Source organism: Euleptes europaea, chromosome 9, assembly GCF_029931775.1.
Source record: "Euleptes europaea isolate rEulEur1 chromosome 9, rEulEur1.hap1, whole genome shotgun sequence".
Classification (NCBI taxonomy): Eukaryota; Metazoa; Chordata; class Lepidosauria; order Squamata; family Sphaerodactylidae; genus Euleptes; species Euleptes europaea.
Window position 1 is genome coordinate 79,095,585 of NC_079320.1, and position 17,746 is coordinate 79,113,330.

The 17,746-nt window shown below is 42.1% G+C and overlaps 1 protein-coding gene across 1 annotated transcript in view; it reads left to right on the plus strand.

The window, feature by feature from the left end:
- The window catches only part of CCDC149 (coiled-coil domain containing 149), a 77,419-nt gene extending 62,479 nt beyond the window's left edge, over nt 1–14,940 (plus strand). The window contains exons 11-13 of the mRNA XM_056855582.1: nt 4,899–4,931; nt 8,731–8,835; nt 14,357–14,940. Of these exons, the coding sequence (XP_056711560.1) occupies nt 4,899–4,931; nt 8,731–8,835; nt 14,357–14,940 (722 nt within the window). The remainder of the gene's footprint in view (nt 1–4,898; nt 4,932–8,730; nt 8,836–14,356) is intronic.
- Nucleotides 14,941–17,746: the final 2,806 nt, after the last annotated feature.

Here is a 17,746-nt window from a genome sequence, read left to right on the forward strand (position 1 = left end):
ATTAGTATTTGAAGCTATGTGTAAAGCTTAACATTATGTGTAGAGTATAAACTCTTATTCTACAATCTCTCTGGCAGTGCCAATCTTTAGAGAGTACTGAGTATAGTTCGGTTTACGAGTTTAAGGCTCCATGGATCTCCATCCATGTATTCCAATTATATGTATTCCAATTGGAGTAATTCTATGCGTTAGCCATTGTTGGCTGTAATGCATGTTTATGTATGCATGTGTATGTCAGACAGTTCTGTGTGAGACCTTAGTCTTAGAACTGACTGCAGAGTATATTCAGTGCTTCCTCCTTGTTTAGAGAAACCCCTTTAAATATGCTCTGGTAGTGGGCTTCTTAAAGAAGCTGCATTTACATCTTGTCTGTCAGAACTAGGAAGTCCATACATAAGATAGATCTTGTGAGGACTTATATTTGGCCAATGGCTTCTATAAGTTCTCAGTGACACCATACTCAAGTATGATAAGATCCATACCCTTATAATCCTTAGATTATGAGGGCCTTCATCACATATTTAGGATGAAGCATTGTACAGACAGTTATCCCAGACAATCAGTCTCAGAGAGACAAACTGTGTGGTATAATATCTCTCTCTGTGAGAGTTCTCCAGACTTAGAGACATATAAATGATTGTTCCTAATTCACGCAAGAATCAGGTTCCTAATTCATGCAAGAATTAGGCTGCCAAGGTTTTACATCTTTGGTAGATGGAGGAAGTCCATAGGTCAGTAGGTTTAGACCATCAGGATCTTCTCTAACCTATAGTCAGAGAAAGGTCTCTATTTATACCTTTTCAGAGCTATTATCTTGTAGATGTGCTGGAATAGTTCCAGTCACCTTGGCTAAGGCATTCTATAAATAAACAGTAACTTAGCCAGTAGTTAGTCAGTAGTACTATGTACTTGGCTGCCATCTGCAGTAGTTAGTAGATATGACCTTGTCTGTCATTCCTTGTCAAGCAATATGTTTTGCTTACTCAGATGAGCACACCTGTAGCTGTGACCTTCAACTGTGACAGCTGTATTATATGACTATAGCAGCAGAATCTTGATTTGGATTCTACAGCACAGCAAATAAGCCTTGAGCTTATACAGTCAAAAGTATACTATACATTTTGCAATAAAGTAACACAACATCTTTTTAACACATTTCTGTCCTTATGAAGCCTAATGGGACATGTTTTCATATCAAAATCCTGTTCATATGTAGTTGCCTGGGACAGACTTACATCAGAAGTATGTCTTCGTGACTGGAAGACTTAGTGGAGGGAAGTCATAGGATCTGAAAGTGGAAGCAAGGTGTAGGACCTAACCCATTATTAAAAAAAGTCTTACTTGGAGGTTTTAAGTTATTCATCCCCTGTCTCTGCAATGTTGAACTTTCTTTAGTGAAACCATGGCCTTGAGCATCTGTTCTATTTCTTCCCTGTTCATTGACACCAATTACAGCCATAATGTTAAGAAGTCACATGGTGACGGCTTTCCTGGACTGTTCTGTTTCTGACAGCAAATGGGGTACATTGTGATTGAGAGATTGCTGCTTTAAAAAAAGTTTTGTCCCTACTTAGTAGTTGTACATGTCAGAGGAAAGAGTTCTAGCTGAAGCTTCTCTAGAATGGTTGTCTTCTTTTTGCCAGTTTTTTTGGGGAAAAGAAAAGGCCTGGGAGCATTTGAGCATGTAATCTTCTCCAGAAGTCTAAAATTTGGAACTACGTACAATAGGGTTTTATGCATGACTGTTTCTCTCGCTGTCACCCCTCCGATCACTTTGGGTCTTTGTGTTGTTTATGCATGCCGTTTCCAACTGTCAGAGGTTGCCTTACTCTCCCCTTGTGTTTCCCCGTGTTTTGCCCAAGTTTTCAAATTTGAGATAAAATAGGTCTCTGATAACGCATTGGAAATGCAGGGGGAGAGTGAGGCGATCTCTGACGGTCAGAAACGACGTGCATAATCAACACAAAGATCCGGAGCCATCGGAATGGTGTCGGCGAGTGAAACAGCCATGCATAAAAGACCAATACCACCTTTTAAAAACTGGGTTTCCCCCCCCACACACAGAATGCAGCTATGGGACTGCTATTTAAAGGGGAAGACCAGTGTGGCCAGAGAGAGACTTTCCCTGTAATTTGATTATCCTTGGAAATCAGAGGCACACCCAACTGTTTTTGTTCCTGATGGGGGAAGAAGTACTGTTGTACAGCATCCGAAACCTTTGTATTCCAGTGTTTGATCAGTAGTGTTCATTGAACAGTGAAATGCAAAATTTTTGGATGGCATACAGTTTTATGGTATTATCCTCCTTGTTATATCATTATCCTCCTTGATATACCATTATCCTCCTGGTATATCCCCTATGGAACATTGTGTTCTAGTAATTCCAATCTGCTGGTTGTCCCTGGCCCTAGGAGTGTGTGGATGTCCTTGACAAGGGCCGGGGCTTTTCAGCCCTGACCCCACCCTGATGGAACTCCCTCCCTAATAACATCAGCGCAGGGCCTGCAAGCCGGAATTATTCCATCAGGCCTATGATTGAGGGCATCCGCAGGTTGTCATCAGTTTGCTGGCCTCCCTACCTCCCCCTGCTTTATTATCGAACTGCTCTGAATCTTCTGGCACCTGGTTTGCTGTTTGTACACCATTGATGGGTTAATTTTTTATTGTTGTTGTTTTAATACTTTTTAATTATGAGATTGATTGTTTTTATATTTTATTGTAATGATTTTGTTGTGACCCACTTTGAGCCCAGCCTTGGTTGGGAATTGGGGGCAGGCTAGAAATCAATCAATCTATACACACACACACACACACACACACACACACACACACACACACACACACACATATATATATATATAAAAAATGACGAGTAGTGATATTATTTTCCCCACTCCGGCTGAAAGCTGCTTAGAGAGACCCCTGTGGAAGATAGAGCACATGGTTGTCATGCTGAAGGTATTAGGATCAGTCCTTGGGCATCTTCGATAAGAGGTGTTGGAATGGAAGGAAAGTCCTTAGGCAATGGCTCACCAGGATCTTAGGAAATTGCAATAAACCACATTGAGCTAAATAGACCAATGATCTGATTCTGTATAAGGACCCAACTAGATGAGGCAGGCATCCCTGGGCTTGCCTTGGGGACATGCCACCATTTTGTAGAGTCAACTCCACTGGAAAACTCCTTTTAATGGTGCCATGGGGGGCTGAGTCTGTCTCTCCATGAAAACAACAACAACAACTGCGTACAGACAATAATAGGGGGTGGGACCCTCTTGGTATTCTCTTTGGCATCACCCAAAAGGCCCACCTCCACCTGCCCCATGTTTCCCTGTGTATTTCCAATACTTCTTCCCATAAGACACATCAGTCACCATAACTTCCCCACCACCACCACCCCGGCAACTTCTCCAACTTACTTTTTAACTTGAGCAAAGCGATTGCAGGCACCCCAGTGTATACAGAAAGGTCCCCTTTTTAAAGTTTGTCATGTGAACAGAGGGTCTGAAACTGGTTTGTTCCCTGCAGCACAGAATCAGACCCCTGTGGCATCTACAAAATGGCAGCGGCGTCCCTAGGACAGACTCAGGGATGCCTGTCTCATCTGATTTGTCCCTAAGACACCTTTATATGTTCAACAGTGCCATATGTTCATATGATTTCCATCAGGAAAACTGGTTGAGAGAAAAGGGTTCCTCTTCCATGCTGGTCATCCCCTTTAAATAGCAAAGCAATTTTTTAAAAAAAGAAAGAACAAATAAGCATCAGATCAGAGACATATATGTAATATGTAGTTTTGCCCAGCAAATGTACAGCTACACAATGTAACTGTTCTTTTCATGTATTTTTGCTCTTCGTTCTGTTCCTTTGTTTGCCATCTCAAATATTTCCTTCACTCTTCCCCTCTGCAGTCATCCATTTGTCTTGTTCAAGCTGCACCCTCTGTATTTGGGCCAACTGGAGATTTCCTAAATCAGATTGCATGGTGAACAATCTCCCGTGGGGAAACCTGCATGTCATATGTGATAGTTCCATCTATTTATAGAACACCATGTCTCCATAGTTATACATTTTAATGCAGGTCCCTTTAATACAAGCCTAATAATGAACTCACAGCTCAGTGCAGACAAAGTACGTAACCATGGTTAGTATTCACTGTGCTTTGTAGTCTTAACCCTGGTTCAGGCCCCAGACATGTGGTGAAATCTCGATTTAGCTTTCAGAATTAAGCTTTGTCCCCTAGGTCCCCTAGGGAGAGGCAAGGGAGATTGGCTTGTTGCTTTGCAGGGAGAGGCTGGAGAGTAAGGAAATTTTCTTAACCATATATGATACAGACATCATGTACAGTTAAAAGCAAACCTCCTCATCAGACCGTAGTGGTACTTCCGGAGGAGTTGCTGAGTTAGTTTTTTTGCAGCACGTCTAGAATGACAATATTTATTCCAGGGTAAGCTTTTGACAGTCAGGAGTCACTTCATCTGGTGCTTCCACAATGGGTGAACACTCCAACGCATCTAATGAAATGAGCGCTAACTTAAAAATTTATGCTGGAATACATTTTGTTAGTTGTTCAGGTGCAACTGAACCCCTTGACATCTTCCAACTTGGTTTGTAGCCAAGTTTCTTAACCAGTTTACGTATTCTGACAGAACAGTTAGTCAAGTCTACATCGTACTTCTAGGAGCGTATAAAATGTCCATCTACCATTTGTTCCGTCTCAGGTAATTTTACCATCCACTAAACTGAGTTTTGACCATTTTAAACAGAACAATGGTAAAACAGAGGCAATGACAATTCAGAATATCTTGCTCTATTATTTCTCTGTCTAGACACCAAATTAATATTTATATAATAACTGTTTTCTTTCCTTCCCTTTTCCCCTCCCTTGCTGCCTGAAGGCCTGAGCTACAATGTCTCAGTGGGATTTGGGAGTAGGTTTTTCTTGACATGTGTATTTTTAGTAACTAATCTTAGCGGTGCATTAAATATTGTCACTGCATGTAAATAAATGGAAATGTTATTGGAATGTTTTTTTTATCTGTCAGATTAAGATGTTCAGCTGGGTAAGTTAGATAGCCAGAAGAGAAATAGAGTGGGCTGTGTAAAATCCTTCTTAATTGGGGGAAATGGTAATAAGGGAGAATTTGAAATCGTTCTTGATTTAATAATTGTAAGTTCTGCACAATGTGACTTTAAAAAAAGAAAAGAAATTGTACAAGCATTAAGTCAAGAAATTCTGTTCCTTCTAACTTGTTGATTTTGATTGGGGTCAGCATCTAGAGTACTTACTTATGTTTTATTTCTACACTACTCTTAGCTGGTTTATGTCCTCCAAAATCAAGTATGGTCATAGACATTGATAGTAAATAGAGAATGTGAATGTATCCACATCACCCACCTAAACTGGTTTAATAGTAATTCCAACTTTCCAGAGACCCCCAAGTAATGCTGTCATGAGGGGGCAGAGGAAGTTGCTAAGGAATCCCTGATGGTGCAGTTCTTGGGACTTGGTAATGGAAGCCAAACTGGTATAAACCCAACCTTAGTTAATAATTTAGATATGCCAGTTTTGCACGTTACCCTTGCTATGAGGTTGTCACCACCAATGATGTCCGCACAGCCCTTTCTCTGCAACCTTTGCCCCAGGGAACCCAATCTTGTTGAGCTCTTGGATCTTTGAGAGCATGTAGTGGATGCTACCACAAAAATGGCTGCCATGGAGGGGGCAAGGCCAGCACCAAATGGCTGCCATGTGACCTGGGACCAGTCATAGCATGTTGAGAGGTTCCAAGCCAAGTATCTTGTTATAATGGATGCAGCTGTTTCTGAATGGGGGATACCTCTTAGGCTCTTCAGAAACACCTTCTGTTCCTTTGAGTTGGAGGAAAGCCAGGACTGGCTCTTTGCTTTCGGGAAGAAAGAAATGGGCAACAGGAAACTTATCAGTGGACACCCTGAGGCCCATAGGCTCCACACTGGGGGATCACTGTTCCACCGATTACAGTGTTATCATGTTTGCCCTCATCACCCAGCAGATAGTCACACCCTAGCTCCATATTCCTGGCATCCATGGATAGGGTGAAGTTACTTGTTGTGTGATTATGATGATCATCGCAATGAGATCTGGCAAATGGTCACAGTGGAGAGGTGGCCTCAGTGAGCAAGTAACCCTAGTAGACTAATAACCTCACAGGCTCTCCAGTTTGTTTCTGTGCCCAATTCAAGGTGCTGCTTTTGACCTTTAAAACTTTAAAGAGCTGGGATTCAAAGTGCCTGGAAGGACAGTCGTGGACACTATGAACCGTACCAGGTCCTGAGATTGTCCTAGAACAGGGGATCTTAATATGATGTCCTACTCTTATCAACAGTAGTTTGGTGGGGCCTTCTTTTAGTCATGTTTGAAGGTCTGTTGGGTTTGTGCCTAAGCCTTTAGCTTTGACTTTATTTGTTGTGAATTTATAGATAAATTTGGCAGAGGGGTGTTTTTATATTAAGCTGCTTTTGCATTTATTGAATAGGTTTTGCCTCTTTTCGCAGCCATTCTGTGATCGTCTTGCCTTTCTTGGCAGCCATTTTGTGGTGGTCTCCACCACCTTTTCTCGAGGCTCAAGAAGTTAAGGTCTCCTGTAACACAGACGTAGTATCACTTTGTTCAAAAAGATAACGTAGATTTGGGAGAAGGACAGGGAAGAAGAGGAGCTGAACCCTTTCCCTGCTGGCCCTTGCTTCCTTATCCGTTTTTCCCCTTGCAAGGTTCCCGTGATGTGTTTTGAGTTACGAACACCACTGGCCTCTTTCCTGTGTCTTTGTTTTGTGCACTTGCCTCCTGAAAACTTTTCCTCTTTTGACAGAATTCTCCCCCTTCCCTCCTGCTTCTAACAAAATTTTCCTATGCCAAGGGAAATTTCTCTTGGTCAAACAGCATTTGTTAGTGACAGGCCTATAATTTCTGCACGTTATGAAATCCACATGGACTCTTTTCTCTTCCAGTGTGACGTTGTTTTAATTTGATTTTGATCGCAGCAACAAGGGGGAGCTGTTAGATATGAAGCCGGGAAAGGCTACACTTTTTTGTGCTGCCGCTGCCAAAAAGCCATTAGCAACAGGATTCTTGACTTCTCCTAAGCTAGCGCCTACAGAACCATTCTGATAAACACTGTATAGACGCTTAATTGTTTCTCGACCAGAAGGCTTATGGCTATGTTTTCAAAAGTGACTCGTGATGGTTTTTGAGCTTTCAAAATGAGACAAGCTAAAGGAGCTGGGTTTTTTTTTTTCCAGAGGCCAAATGCCAATATATACTGAAAAAAGGGCTCATTACGGGTGTCTCAAGCTAGAAGCGCAACCTTTCTAATCGTGTGTCAGAAATCTGTTAAAGACCAAAAAAAAAAAAAAAAAGCCCTCAGTAATGAAGGTGGTCTATATATAATTCTGTAGGTAGCTCTCATTATTTGGATACTGGAGCCAAAGAAATGGGCTGCAGTTTTCCCTGTAGCTCCGTTATTTAGAAATCTCCACAGTGATTCTGAAAGATAATCTGGCATCATGATTCGTATTGAGAGCCAGCGTGGTGCAGTGGTTAAGAGCAGCGAACTCTAATTTGGAGAACCAGGTTTGATTTCCCACTCCTCCACATGAAGCCTGGTGGGTGACCTTGGTCTAGTCACAGTCTCTCAGAAGTCTCTCAGCCCCACCTAACCTCACAAGGTGCCTGTTGTGGAGAGAGGAAGGAAATATGATAGTTAAGCTACTTTGAGACTTTTAAGGGTAGAGAAAAGCAGAGGAGAAAAACCTTCTTTTCTTCTCTTTCTTCTTATTTTTGTATCGCAGATGATAGGAGGAGGTGAATAGCGTGTAGCTTGCCTAAAACTACCCACTGGGTTCATAGGTGTGCTAAGACTAGACCTTATAATTCTCAATTTATCCTCTTGTATTGCTTCAATTTGCTAATAGTATTTGTTTATTGGAGTGTCCCATGTCTATCAAGTGAATTTTTGTAATTTCTGATGACATCTATAATCTTATTCTAGATAGTTATAGTCTGCGGTAGAGCCTCTTCAGTTATAGTTGGTTGTGCTCATTGGTTTGCTTACTTGAGAATGAAATATCACAATGGAGTTACTGCCTTTTCTGCCAACCAAATTCTTTGTAGTCGACTCGTCCATAAAAAACAAAAATCTAAAATATCTTTCTGTCTCTGGAATTTTGTTGCATGGAAAGCATATTGAGTCACTTTAAAATGAAACTGGAACTTGCATTGGAAGAAGATCTGAGTTTGAAACCAGACTTGATTCCATTCACTATTTTTTGGCCTCATGGGGAGGGCTTGGTTATACAGGCAAAATATAGACAGTGAAGAGAGTCCATGTTGGGTATTTCTCAGGACTCATGGAATTGAAATATTATCTATATTAATGTTACACATTAGCCTGAAAATATTTGCTTCATTTTGGTCCAGTTGCAATAGAGGACATCTGGCTGGATAATTTTCTTGTGCCAAATGAGTAAAACAGATTTGTTGGTACAAAATGTACTCTTTGGGTTTGCTACTGTTCAACTGTCATACATTTTGGCTTGTAATCTAACTGTTGCTGATGTTGCCTCTAAAAGCTGTAGAGAATAGTCAATGATGTTCAGATCCTGTACTCTTGCTCTTTGAAATGTCACATTAGAGAATATTCTAGGCATGTACCAGTGAGTTAATTACTTTTGTATCCCCCTAAATTGCAGGTGGCAAGGATACTATCACATTCAGTGACCCTGCTCTTCCAGTTATCCAAAGGTCTCAGTCGCCCTTGCTAACTTTCACTGATAAGCCACAAGAGAAGAAAGAAGGTAAACATCTGGGGTCATCCCAATGGTATACATTATCATATATTTTAAGAAACCTGACCATTATCATATATTTTAAGAAACCTGACCAGGTGGTTGTTCACTTTCTATTGTGTGTTGTTTAAAATGGAACTCAGAAAGAAACCATGGATTTTATATTTCAGTTATAATGTAGACACACAAATAATGCAGTGTTTTATATACCCTGGCGCTATACTACAGGCTCCTCCCACACAGTTATTTTACCCTAGCAGCATACGAAAGAACCAGACTGCAGGCTGTCTCATGTTTACCAGCTTAATGTAGGAAGTGCACAGGGGAGACCCATGTGCAATCAGTTGGTAGGCAACGGTGGTAGATTTATAGTTGTAGCACTTCAGAATGGAAATGGAGAGTTGATGAACGACACTCCTCCATGATAGAAAGTTCTATCCCCATATTTTAATGACACTGGAAAAATGTCTCAAAATTCAGCAGTGAATAGGGGACAAACTACATTCTGTCTACTGCATGGTCATTATGGGGACTTGTTTGCTTATATGTGCAACCCACCAGTGGGCTGTTTTGGGTCAGAAAACGATGCGGAGGAGAATTAAGAGCCCCTCAACTCTGTGCACTGTGGCCCCAATCTGAATTGGGCCCCTACAGTACTTCCAAATTGAGTTCCTACAGAGAACTTGCAGCTCTGCAAGTCCCCTTGGTGATCACATAGTTGATGTAACATGTAGTTTGGACCATAGTCTAGCCCTCTCCCTGATGTGCTAAGTTGCTACATGCAGGGGATTTTCTTACTAGGGAACATACTCTATATGGCTCTTGTTAAAGGTGATACAATCCAAAATTGACTGATTATACATAAATGTGCTGGCAAATTTATAGGACATAAAAAGTAATGCTCCTCTGAGCATCTTTTATAAGAGGAAGGTTTCTTCTGCCAGAAGAAAACACCTCTGGTAGTGGAACAGAACTGTGGCATCCAGCCCAGTTCTGTTAGATATTAAATAGCAACATTGTCATGTTTTCTGTAGTCTTTCATAATTTAAAGAGGGCAAAAGATATGTAGGAATTAGAACAGAAGAACAGAAGAAAAGTCATGCTGGATCAGACCAAGGTCTGTCAAGTCCAGCAGTCTGTTCACACAGTGGCCAACCAGGTGGTTCTAGGAAGCCCACAAGCAAGACGACTGCAGCAGCATTTATCCTGCCTGTGTTCCACAGCATCTAATAAAGTAGGCATGCTCCTCTGATCCTGAAGAGAATAGGTGTGCATCATTAGTACCCATTTTGACTAGTAGCCATGGATAGCCCTCTCCTCCATGAACATGTCCACTCCCCTCTTAAAGCCTCCCAAGTCGGCAGCCATCACCACATCCTTGGGCAGGGAGTTCTGCAATGTGACTATGCATTGTGTGAAGAAATTGATAGGAAAGAAAGAATATGTAGTGTTGGGAGCAAGGAGCAATAGAAACACTGAATACCCACCCCACACTCTTTCCATTCGTATCCTGCAACTCTTCCAGCACCTGAGCTTCCACCAGACATGGGCCTATGTTTTCAGGAACATCTTGCCAGAAGGACTAGAAACATAAAACTGCAGTTCCATAATACATGCCACTTGGTGTGCCTGCAGTTCTGTTGATACTTAGTAGTAAGCCTTTCAGTCTGCACTTCTAATCAGACTTAATATAGGAGTAAATCATATTTAGGTGAGTTGGACTTGCTGCTAAGAAAACATAGGATTGATCTGTAAGAGCAGATGTTTCCTTCACCTCTGTGTTTCCTCAAAGTGGAATCTGAGCCTAAATCCCCCCTCTTTATTTATTTATTATTAAATTTATATCCCTCCCTCACTGGTGCTGCTGGGCTCAGGGCGGCTTCCAGTGGATAGTACAATATCCTTATTGTTGGTATGTCCCCAGCGGTGTAGTGGTTAGGAGCAGTGGACTCTAATCTGAAGAACTGGGTTTGATTCCCTGCTCCTCTACATGAGCGGCGGACACTAATCTGGAGAACAAGGTTGGTTTCCCCACTCCTGCTCATGAGGCCAGCTGGGTATTTTTGGGCTAATCACAGTTCTCTTCAAACTCAGCCTCACCTCCCTCACAAGGTGTCTGTTGTGGGGACAGGAAGGGAAGGAGATTGTAAGCCGGTTTGATTCTTCTTAAAAGGTAGAGAAAGTAAGCATATAAAAACCAGCTCTTCTTACTACGTCAATGCTGCTTTTTTGCATGTATTATAACCATGTATATCCTTTGCATAATTGTGAGCTAAGGTTGGCGATAGAGTTGATTGGGTGTTTGATTGGGATTTCTGGTGAGGCCAGTTCCCTCCCCAATCATCACTGTGTGTGTGCGTGCACAAGCACATGCTGGGTGGGGGGTTAGTATATTGGCTATAAAATAATTTAAATGCAGTATTTTTTTTAAAAAAATTAATTGTTGAGGGATGGCCTCTATTGCAAAGTTCATACAATTTTGGTTCTTCCTATCAGCTTCTTATTCTGACAGTTGTGATGCATAGCAAACTCTTTGTACTAGTTCTTCACAGCAATTAGAACATGGTTTTTTCCTTCAGTTCTTTTCCTTTTTTTTAAGCTATCACAATGTCAGATAAAATCTGACTGCAAGTGTGATTTGGTTCCCTGAACTTGGTCAACTGATTTTCTGTTCTCCCCTAGTCAAAAATAAGCATAGTTTGAAGAAGCCCATTAAGCATTCCAATCGTAAAATATTGCAGGCAGACTAACCCCAATTATCTAACAAGGCTCGGGGGACAATTATTCTGTCAAATTAACAAGTAAGCAAACTCCTCTCTCCACACCTTACTGCGGGTTCTGAGTCTATTCTGGAAGTCCCTTGCTTCTCCTGAATACATTTAGATCAGCTATAATCAAGGCTGTTCTCATATATATGTGGAGATATATATATATAGTGTGTGGAAGGTGCTGTCAAGTCGCAGCCAATTTATGGTAATCCCATAGGGGTTTCAAGGCAAGAGACATTCGGAGGTGGTTTGCCATTGCCGGCCTCCGCGTGGGTTCAAAAAGTTCGGAGAGAACTGTGACTGGCCCAAGGTCACCCAACAGGCTTTGTGTGGAGGAGTGGGGAATCAATCCAATTTCTCCAGATTAGAGTACACTGCTCTTAACCACTACACCACTCTGGCTCCTATATATACACATACAGCCAAATTTTGTATCAAAAACATTAGAAGTTCTTTATCTAAAATATGAAAAAAAAATTGCTTTTCCTGCATGTCCAAGCTACTCATTTTGCATAATCTATTTGGAGCCCAATTTACAATTGTAAATATTGGCACCATAGTGCGGTGGGAAAGATTATGGGTAGGTGAAGGGAAGAAGGGTTAAATCCAGCCAGAATATTCACTTTACCCTCCTTACTTCAGTCACCATCCCATATGGCTTTTGTCCCTGCAGGTCCCATGATCCCCAGCCTTTTGGGTGGTCACAGGCAACCGCCTCCTCCGTTTCTCACCAGCAGAAAAGCTGGTTTGATCCAACCTATGATAAAGGGTTCATAGCTCAGTTAACTTCACATGGCAGATTCAACTGCTGGAATTTCCAGTGTATCGATCCCTGATTTTTAAAAAAACAAATAAAGATTTCTACCGGAGACCCCTGAGAGGTGCCAGTCAGATTAGATTAAATGGACCCAATGTCTGACGGTATATTGTAGCTTAATAAAGGGCACAATCCTGCCGACGTTAAGCATTTTTATTTCAGTGGGAAAGTAGAACATGGACCTTTAAACATTCTTAAGTTTGGCTGGTTCATCCAGAGCTAAATGTGTCGTGAAATGTTTGTAGGTAGATATGAATCATGCAGCTCGACTGGCTTGTCTGCTGAGCTCTCCCATTAAAATAAAAAATGCTCAGCATTGGCTGGATTGTGCTCATTATGAAGCTGTCTTATATTGAGTCAGGCTTTTGATCCATGGAGTACAGAGGCTCTCTCTGGGTTTCCATTCTCCCCATAGTAGCTAATTGCACAGGAAGAGCATGCTAATAAGCAGGGGATATGTCGATGCTGCAGCTCAGTAGCATCGAGAGGGGGGAAAATCCCACCAAATCCATTATCTGGTACAGAGTTCAGCTTCCTGGGAATCTCAGCAGCTTCAGACACCTGTACTTGTTAGGAGGACAGAAAGTCTGAGGAAAAGCAAGTACCAATACAGAATTGGGGATGGGCAAATGGTACCGTCCTTGTGAGGCTGTTTCACTTCGCAGTGCGGATGCAGGGTCAAAATTGTTGGAAACCACCTTCCACTCAAAATAGCCCCTCAAGCATGGAAAGCTAAAACTTTTTTCCTGGAATTGGCTGATGTTCTACACCCAGGGATTATTGGAATGGTCTGTTTGGCCCAAGCTTGTCAGGGCTTGGGAGCTAAGCAGGGTTGTCCACAGTCAGTATTTGGATAGGAGACCACCAAGGAAGACTGGGGAGGAAGACATTGGCAAACCACCTCTGCTCATCTATTGCCTTGAACCACCCCATGGTTGGGGATGCCATGAGTTAGTTGCAGTTCAGTTCTACTTCTCCTCCTCCTCCTCCTTCTTGAAAAGCATAGATTCCTGGGGTGGGGGGAGATAAGTGCTATGTTCCTAAATCTCCTTGTTGATATCTGAAGTGAAGGGTCTATCTACACATTACATTTTCCCCAGGTCTGCATGACTGAACATGTATTATGCATTCTGCTTCAGTAGTAAAGAGCTAGAGTCCAGTAGCACCTTAAAGACTAACAAAATTTCTGGCAGGGTATGAACTTTTGTGAGCCATAGCTCACTTCTTCAGGCACAGCTAGAATGCCAGAAATTTTGTTAGTCTTTAAGGTGCTACTGGACTCTTGCTCTTTTCTGCTGCTATTGACAGACTAACACGGCTACCCATAGCATTCTGCGTCATAAGACTCAAGTCCAGTAGCACTTCAGAGACCAACAAGAGTTTCAGGGTGTAAGATTTTTTAGAGTCAAAGCTCCCTTTGTCAGACATGAGTAGGAATGGTGATCCCCTAGTCCTTCTGTCCCACTCTGAAGGTGAGAGGGGTGTTGCAAAGAAAGGAGTCAAGATGCCTAGATACCGTGCAAAATGTAATCAGATTGATTTGAGCAGGGGGGACATGCTTATGGGCAGAAAACTAGCATCTGTAGTGATATAGGAATCTGTGTCCCTATTCAGCCCAGGGCGGGTCCATTGTTTTGAACTTGTAAATTAACTGAAGTCCAGCAATCTAACATAGTAATTTATCTTTGAAGTATTTTTGTTTGAGGACTACATTCTGTGCTTGGAACTTAATCCCAGGAATATGCTGGCTGATTTGGAATCACAATGCACATGTGCACAGAAAAGATAATATAGTTGGGCCCTGAACTGTCCTAAAAAGATCCGTCTCCTTGAGAACAGATTACAAATTAATTCGTTCTGTGCGGGTTTCTTGTTTCTAATCCAGATCCTTAAACTCTGCCTTATACCCACAGAAGTGCGATCCTGTCCCATTTCTCTCTTTTAGGTGGACCGGCAAGGGAACTGGAAGAACCCTGTGCTGTCAAAACAGATGTGATGTTTCCAAAGAAAATAGCCCCATCTTCTGATGAATCGTGCACCCACCAAAACAACTGTAACAAACCCAGTCATTTTCATCGGTCATTACCCCGGTTTCCTTCTGACGAAGACAACGCAAATAGGGTTGGGAATGAGATCATTAAGCTGACAGAAGTAGAGGCAGCTGCAGAGCTGGAAGAGACCAGAGCACAATGCCGGACCGAGAGCCAGATGGCAGGTCAGCCAGAGTTCAGCAGCTTCTCTGAAGGAGAGTCTCCCTCCTCCAGCCCTCAGCCCTCTGACTCCACGGAGTCAGGCAATGCAGATGAAAATCAGTCTCTGGAAGAAGAAGAAGAAGAAGAAGGCAACGAGAGCTCAGACAGTGACACCGAGAACTCGAGCGTCATAAAGGATGAAAACGGTGGCAGGTACGACACAGGAGACGAGAGAAAGTTTGAAGAACTCTCGCTTCCGAATCCAGACTTGAGTTACATCTCAGATGATTCCTCTGAAACTGTGAGAGAAAGTCCACTTGGTCAGGACTCGTTATGAATGTTTCAACCATCTGCCCTTTGCTGAAAGGTGGTGTTCCCGAAGTCCTCAAGATGTCCCAATCGCCTCCTTTCGGCTGCTGTAAATACAGAGGCCAAGCGGGTGTTGATATCAGACTGGGTATCCCAGGGTTTGTCTGTTTAAAAAGGTTTCCTGACTGACATTAACGATAGTATGTTTAATTTTTTAAAAACCCCAAATAGATTAATATAAAAATAGAGCAGGATTGAAATGACGGCTTTCAAAATTCCAGCCTCTGCTGTGTTCCATGATTAACATTACATAATGAAGAATAATGAGATTTGGCACTCTATTATTATGTTTTTTTCATGTCGGTTCTATCTCCATCTCTTTAGTATATGTATTTTTGGCACATTTTGCTTGAATGTATCTTAAAGACCTGAAAGGCCATGAGGAAGAGGGAGAGTATTTCGTCTTTGGTTAAGCTGATGGAATCAGAATGGATCCAATATAAAAGCTCCGATCTGCAAGTTTTTGTTTCTGTATTTCCCCCCCCTCCCCCGAATGTACACATGTCAACACAAAACAAAATTGGGGCTTGATGCTCCATGTGCACAGTGGCTAGCCACATGTCAGAGTCTAGACTTCCAAAGGCTTGGTTTTGTGCTCCTTGAATGTGTTGTTCCAAGAAGTACAGAGGCACAACGGTAAACATGACAGGGATATGTATGTGCCTCAACCCTCGGATTTTCTCTTGTGGACAAGGGATCCCTCATCTCTCTGTGCGCGCGCATTGTCTCTCCTTTCCTGTACTGTCTCCTGTCTTTCTGCCTCTGTTTGCCACATACTTGCTATTCTGGCTGCTTCAAATCTTGCCTTTCCTTGCCGTTTGTTCCTCTAGCCTTGGCTCATGTTTTGGATGGTATCGAACAGAGGTCATACATTCTTGGAGTGAACCTATAGCTCCTCCTGTTTTGAAGTAACCTCTTTATTTATTTATTTATTTTCACTTTCATAATCTGCCCTACCCAACCTAGACTGGGCTCAGGGCAAATCACATAAATATAAATTATAAGGTAAACCATATTAAAACAGTTAAAACAATAATTCTCATCAACCTTTATTGCTCATTGACAAAGTCTTAAGCATTTACATTGTATGGAAGAAACAGTTTTACAAGAACAGCATGATCCCTTAAAGCTTGGTACAAAATAGAACCATTTTATCGTGACAGTTTTAAGACGATTACATGCTTTAAGTATTGTAAAATCTGGTAAATTTTCTTGGTATCAGCATCGAGGTCAGATAAAGAAAACAGCATAGTCCAAGGTTCTAAAGGGAGATCATACTTGGCTAGAATAGGTATAATACAGTGAGTTCTCTCTGCCTTCCAATTTTGCAAAAGAGGAACAGATGATCTAGAGTTTCAATTACACTGTTTCCACAATCACACAAGTGGTCGTTAAAAGGAATTTTTAAAAAGCGGCCATTTAATACCTGTGTGGGAAAAGCATTGAGCCTTGCCAGGGTAAAAGCACACCTTTGATTTTGGGAAGTTAAAATGTTAAAATATATGGGAAGAACTTCTGGCGGGGGAATTCCCATTGCAGCAGTAGAACAAACTCAACGCGCTCTGCATTGGGTACTACTGAAGTCTACACTAAATAATCTTTGCCTCAATTCTTCACTGACTTTCTGTTTAAAACAATAATTAAAAACAGCCTGTACAGTCAATAATATACAATAGCCAATAATATACAATAATTTAAAAAGCCCGTACAGTCAATAATATACAATAGTCAATAATATACAGTCAATACTATACCATAACTAAAAACAGCCCATACAGTCAATAATATACAATAGTCAATAATATACAGTCAATACTATACCATAACTAAAAACAGCCCATACAGTTAATAATATACAATAGTCAATAATATCCAAAAGGCACCCCAAGTGTGAAATATAAGCCACAGCAAAACCTGCTGCAGTCCACATCCCCAAAGGTAGAATGGTACAAATAGGCTTTCCAGGTCTGTAGTTCCACCGACGGGAGCTCCGGGGCCGTGGCTGCAGTGCGCAATGCGCATGCACATGACACAGACACTCTAGCGATCTCAGCCAAAACTCTATGGTTTCCATCAGCTGGCCAATGGGCAGCCCAGTTGATCGGCGGGATTTTACCTGCCACCACCGGGCACTTGGCAACCCTAGGTACAAAGGTGGGGGAGTGTGCAGGGTAGGGCACCCAGCATTGATGAAAACCAACTGTCACTGGCCTCAACCATAGGCCTGGCGGAATAGCTCTGTCTTTAGAACACGAAGAAGGGAAAGTTTGAGGCTTGGGTGTGTACTCTGTGCTTTCATTTGGGCCATGTTAAGTGTGTACTTGTGAAGAGGGGAAATAAATTTTCCTTTCCTTCTTTCTGAGCCTTGTTGATAGCAGCTGAAATGACCCTCTTTGGTCAGCCATTTCTCTTTTTAAAATCCTTCCCACAGTGGCAGTCAGTTGCCATCCAGGAGGAGAGACTATTGAGGCCCTCTGGTCCCGCATGGTGAACGGTTGAGTAGCTCAGTCTCGCTGATGCTGAAGTAGCTCTTGCTTGTTCCTGGCTGGACAGTGGCTACAGAATATTTGCTGTTGTTATTTTGCAGCTGTTGAACTAAAAGGGAGAGCTGCTTTCTGTTTTGTTTCTCCCCCCCCCCCCAAATGGAGAACAATCTTAGCAGCTGGCCTGGGCCTCCAGCAGTAGTGGCAATTTTCCTGCTGGCTTGGGAACCTAATTGCCTGTAAATGTTCATTTCTCACTCCTAGAACTTAAAACCCATTGAAGAGAGGATT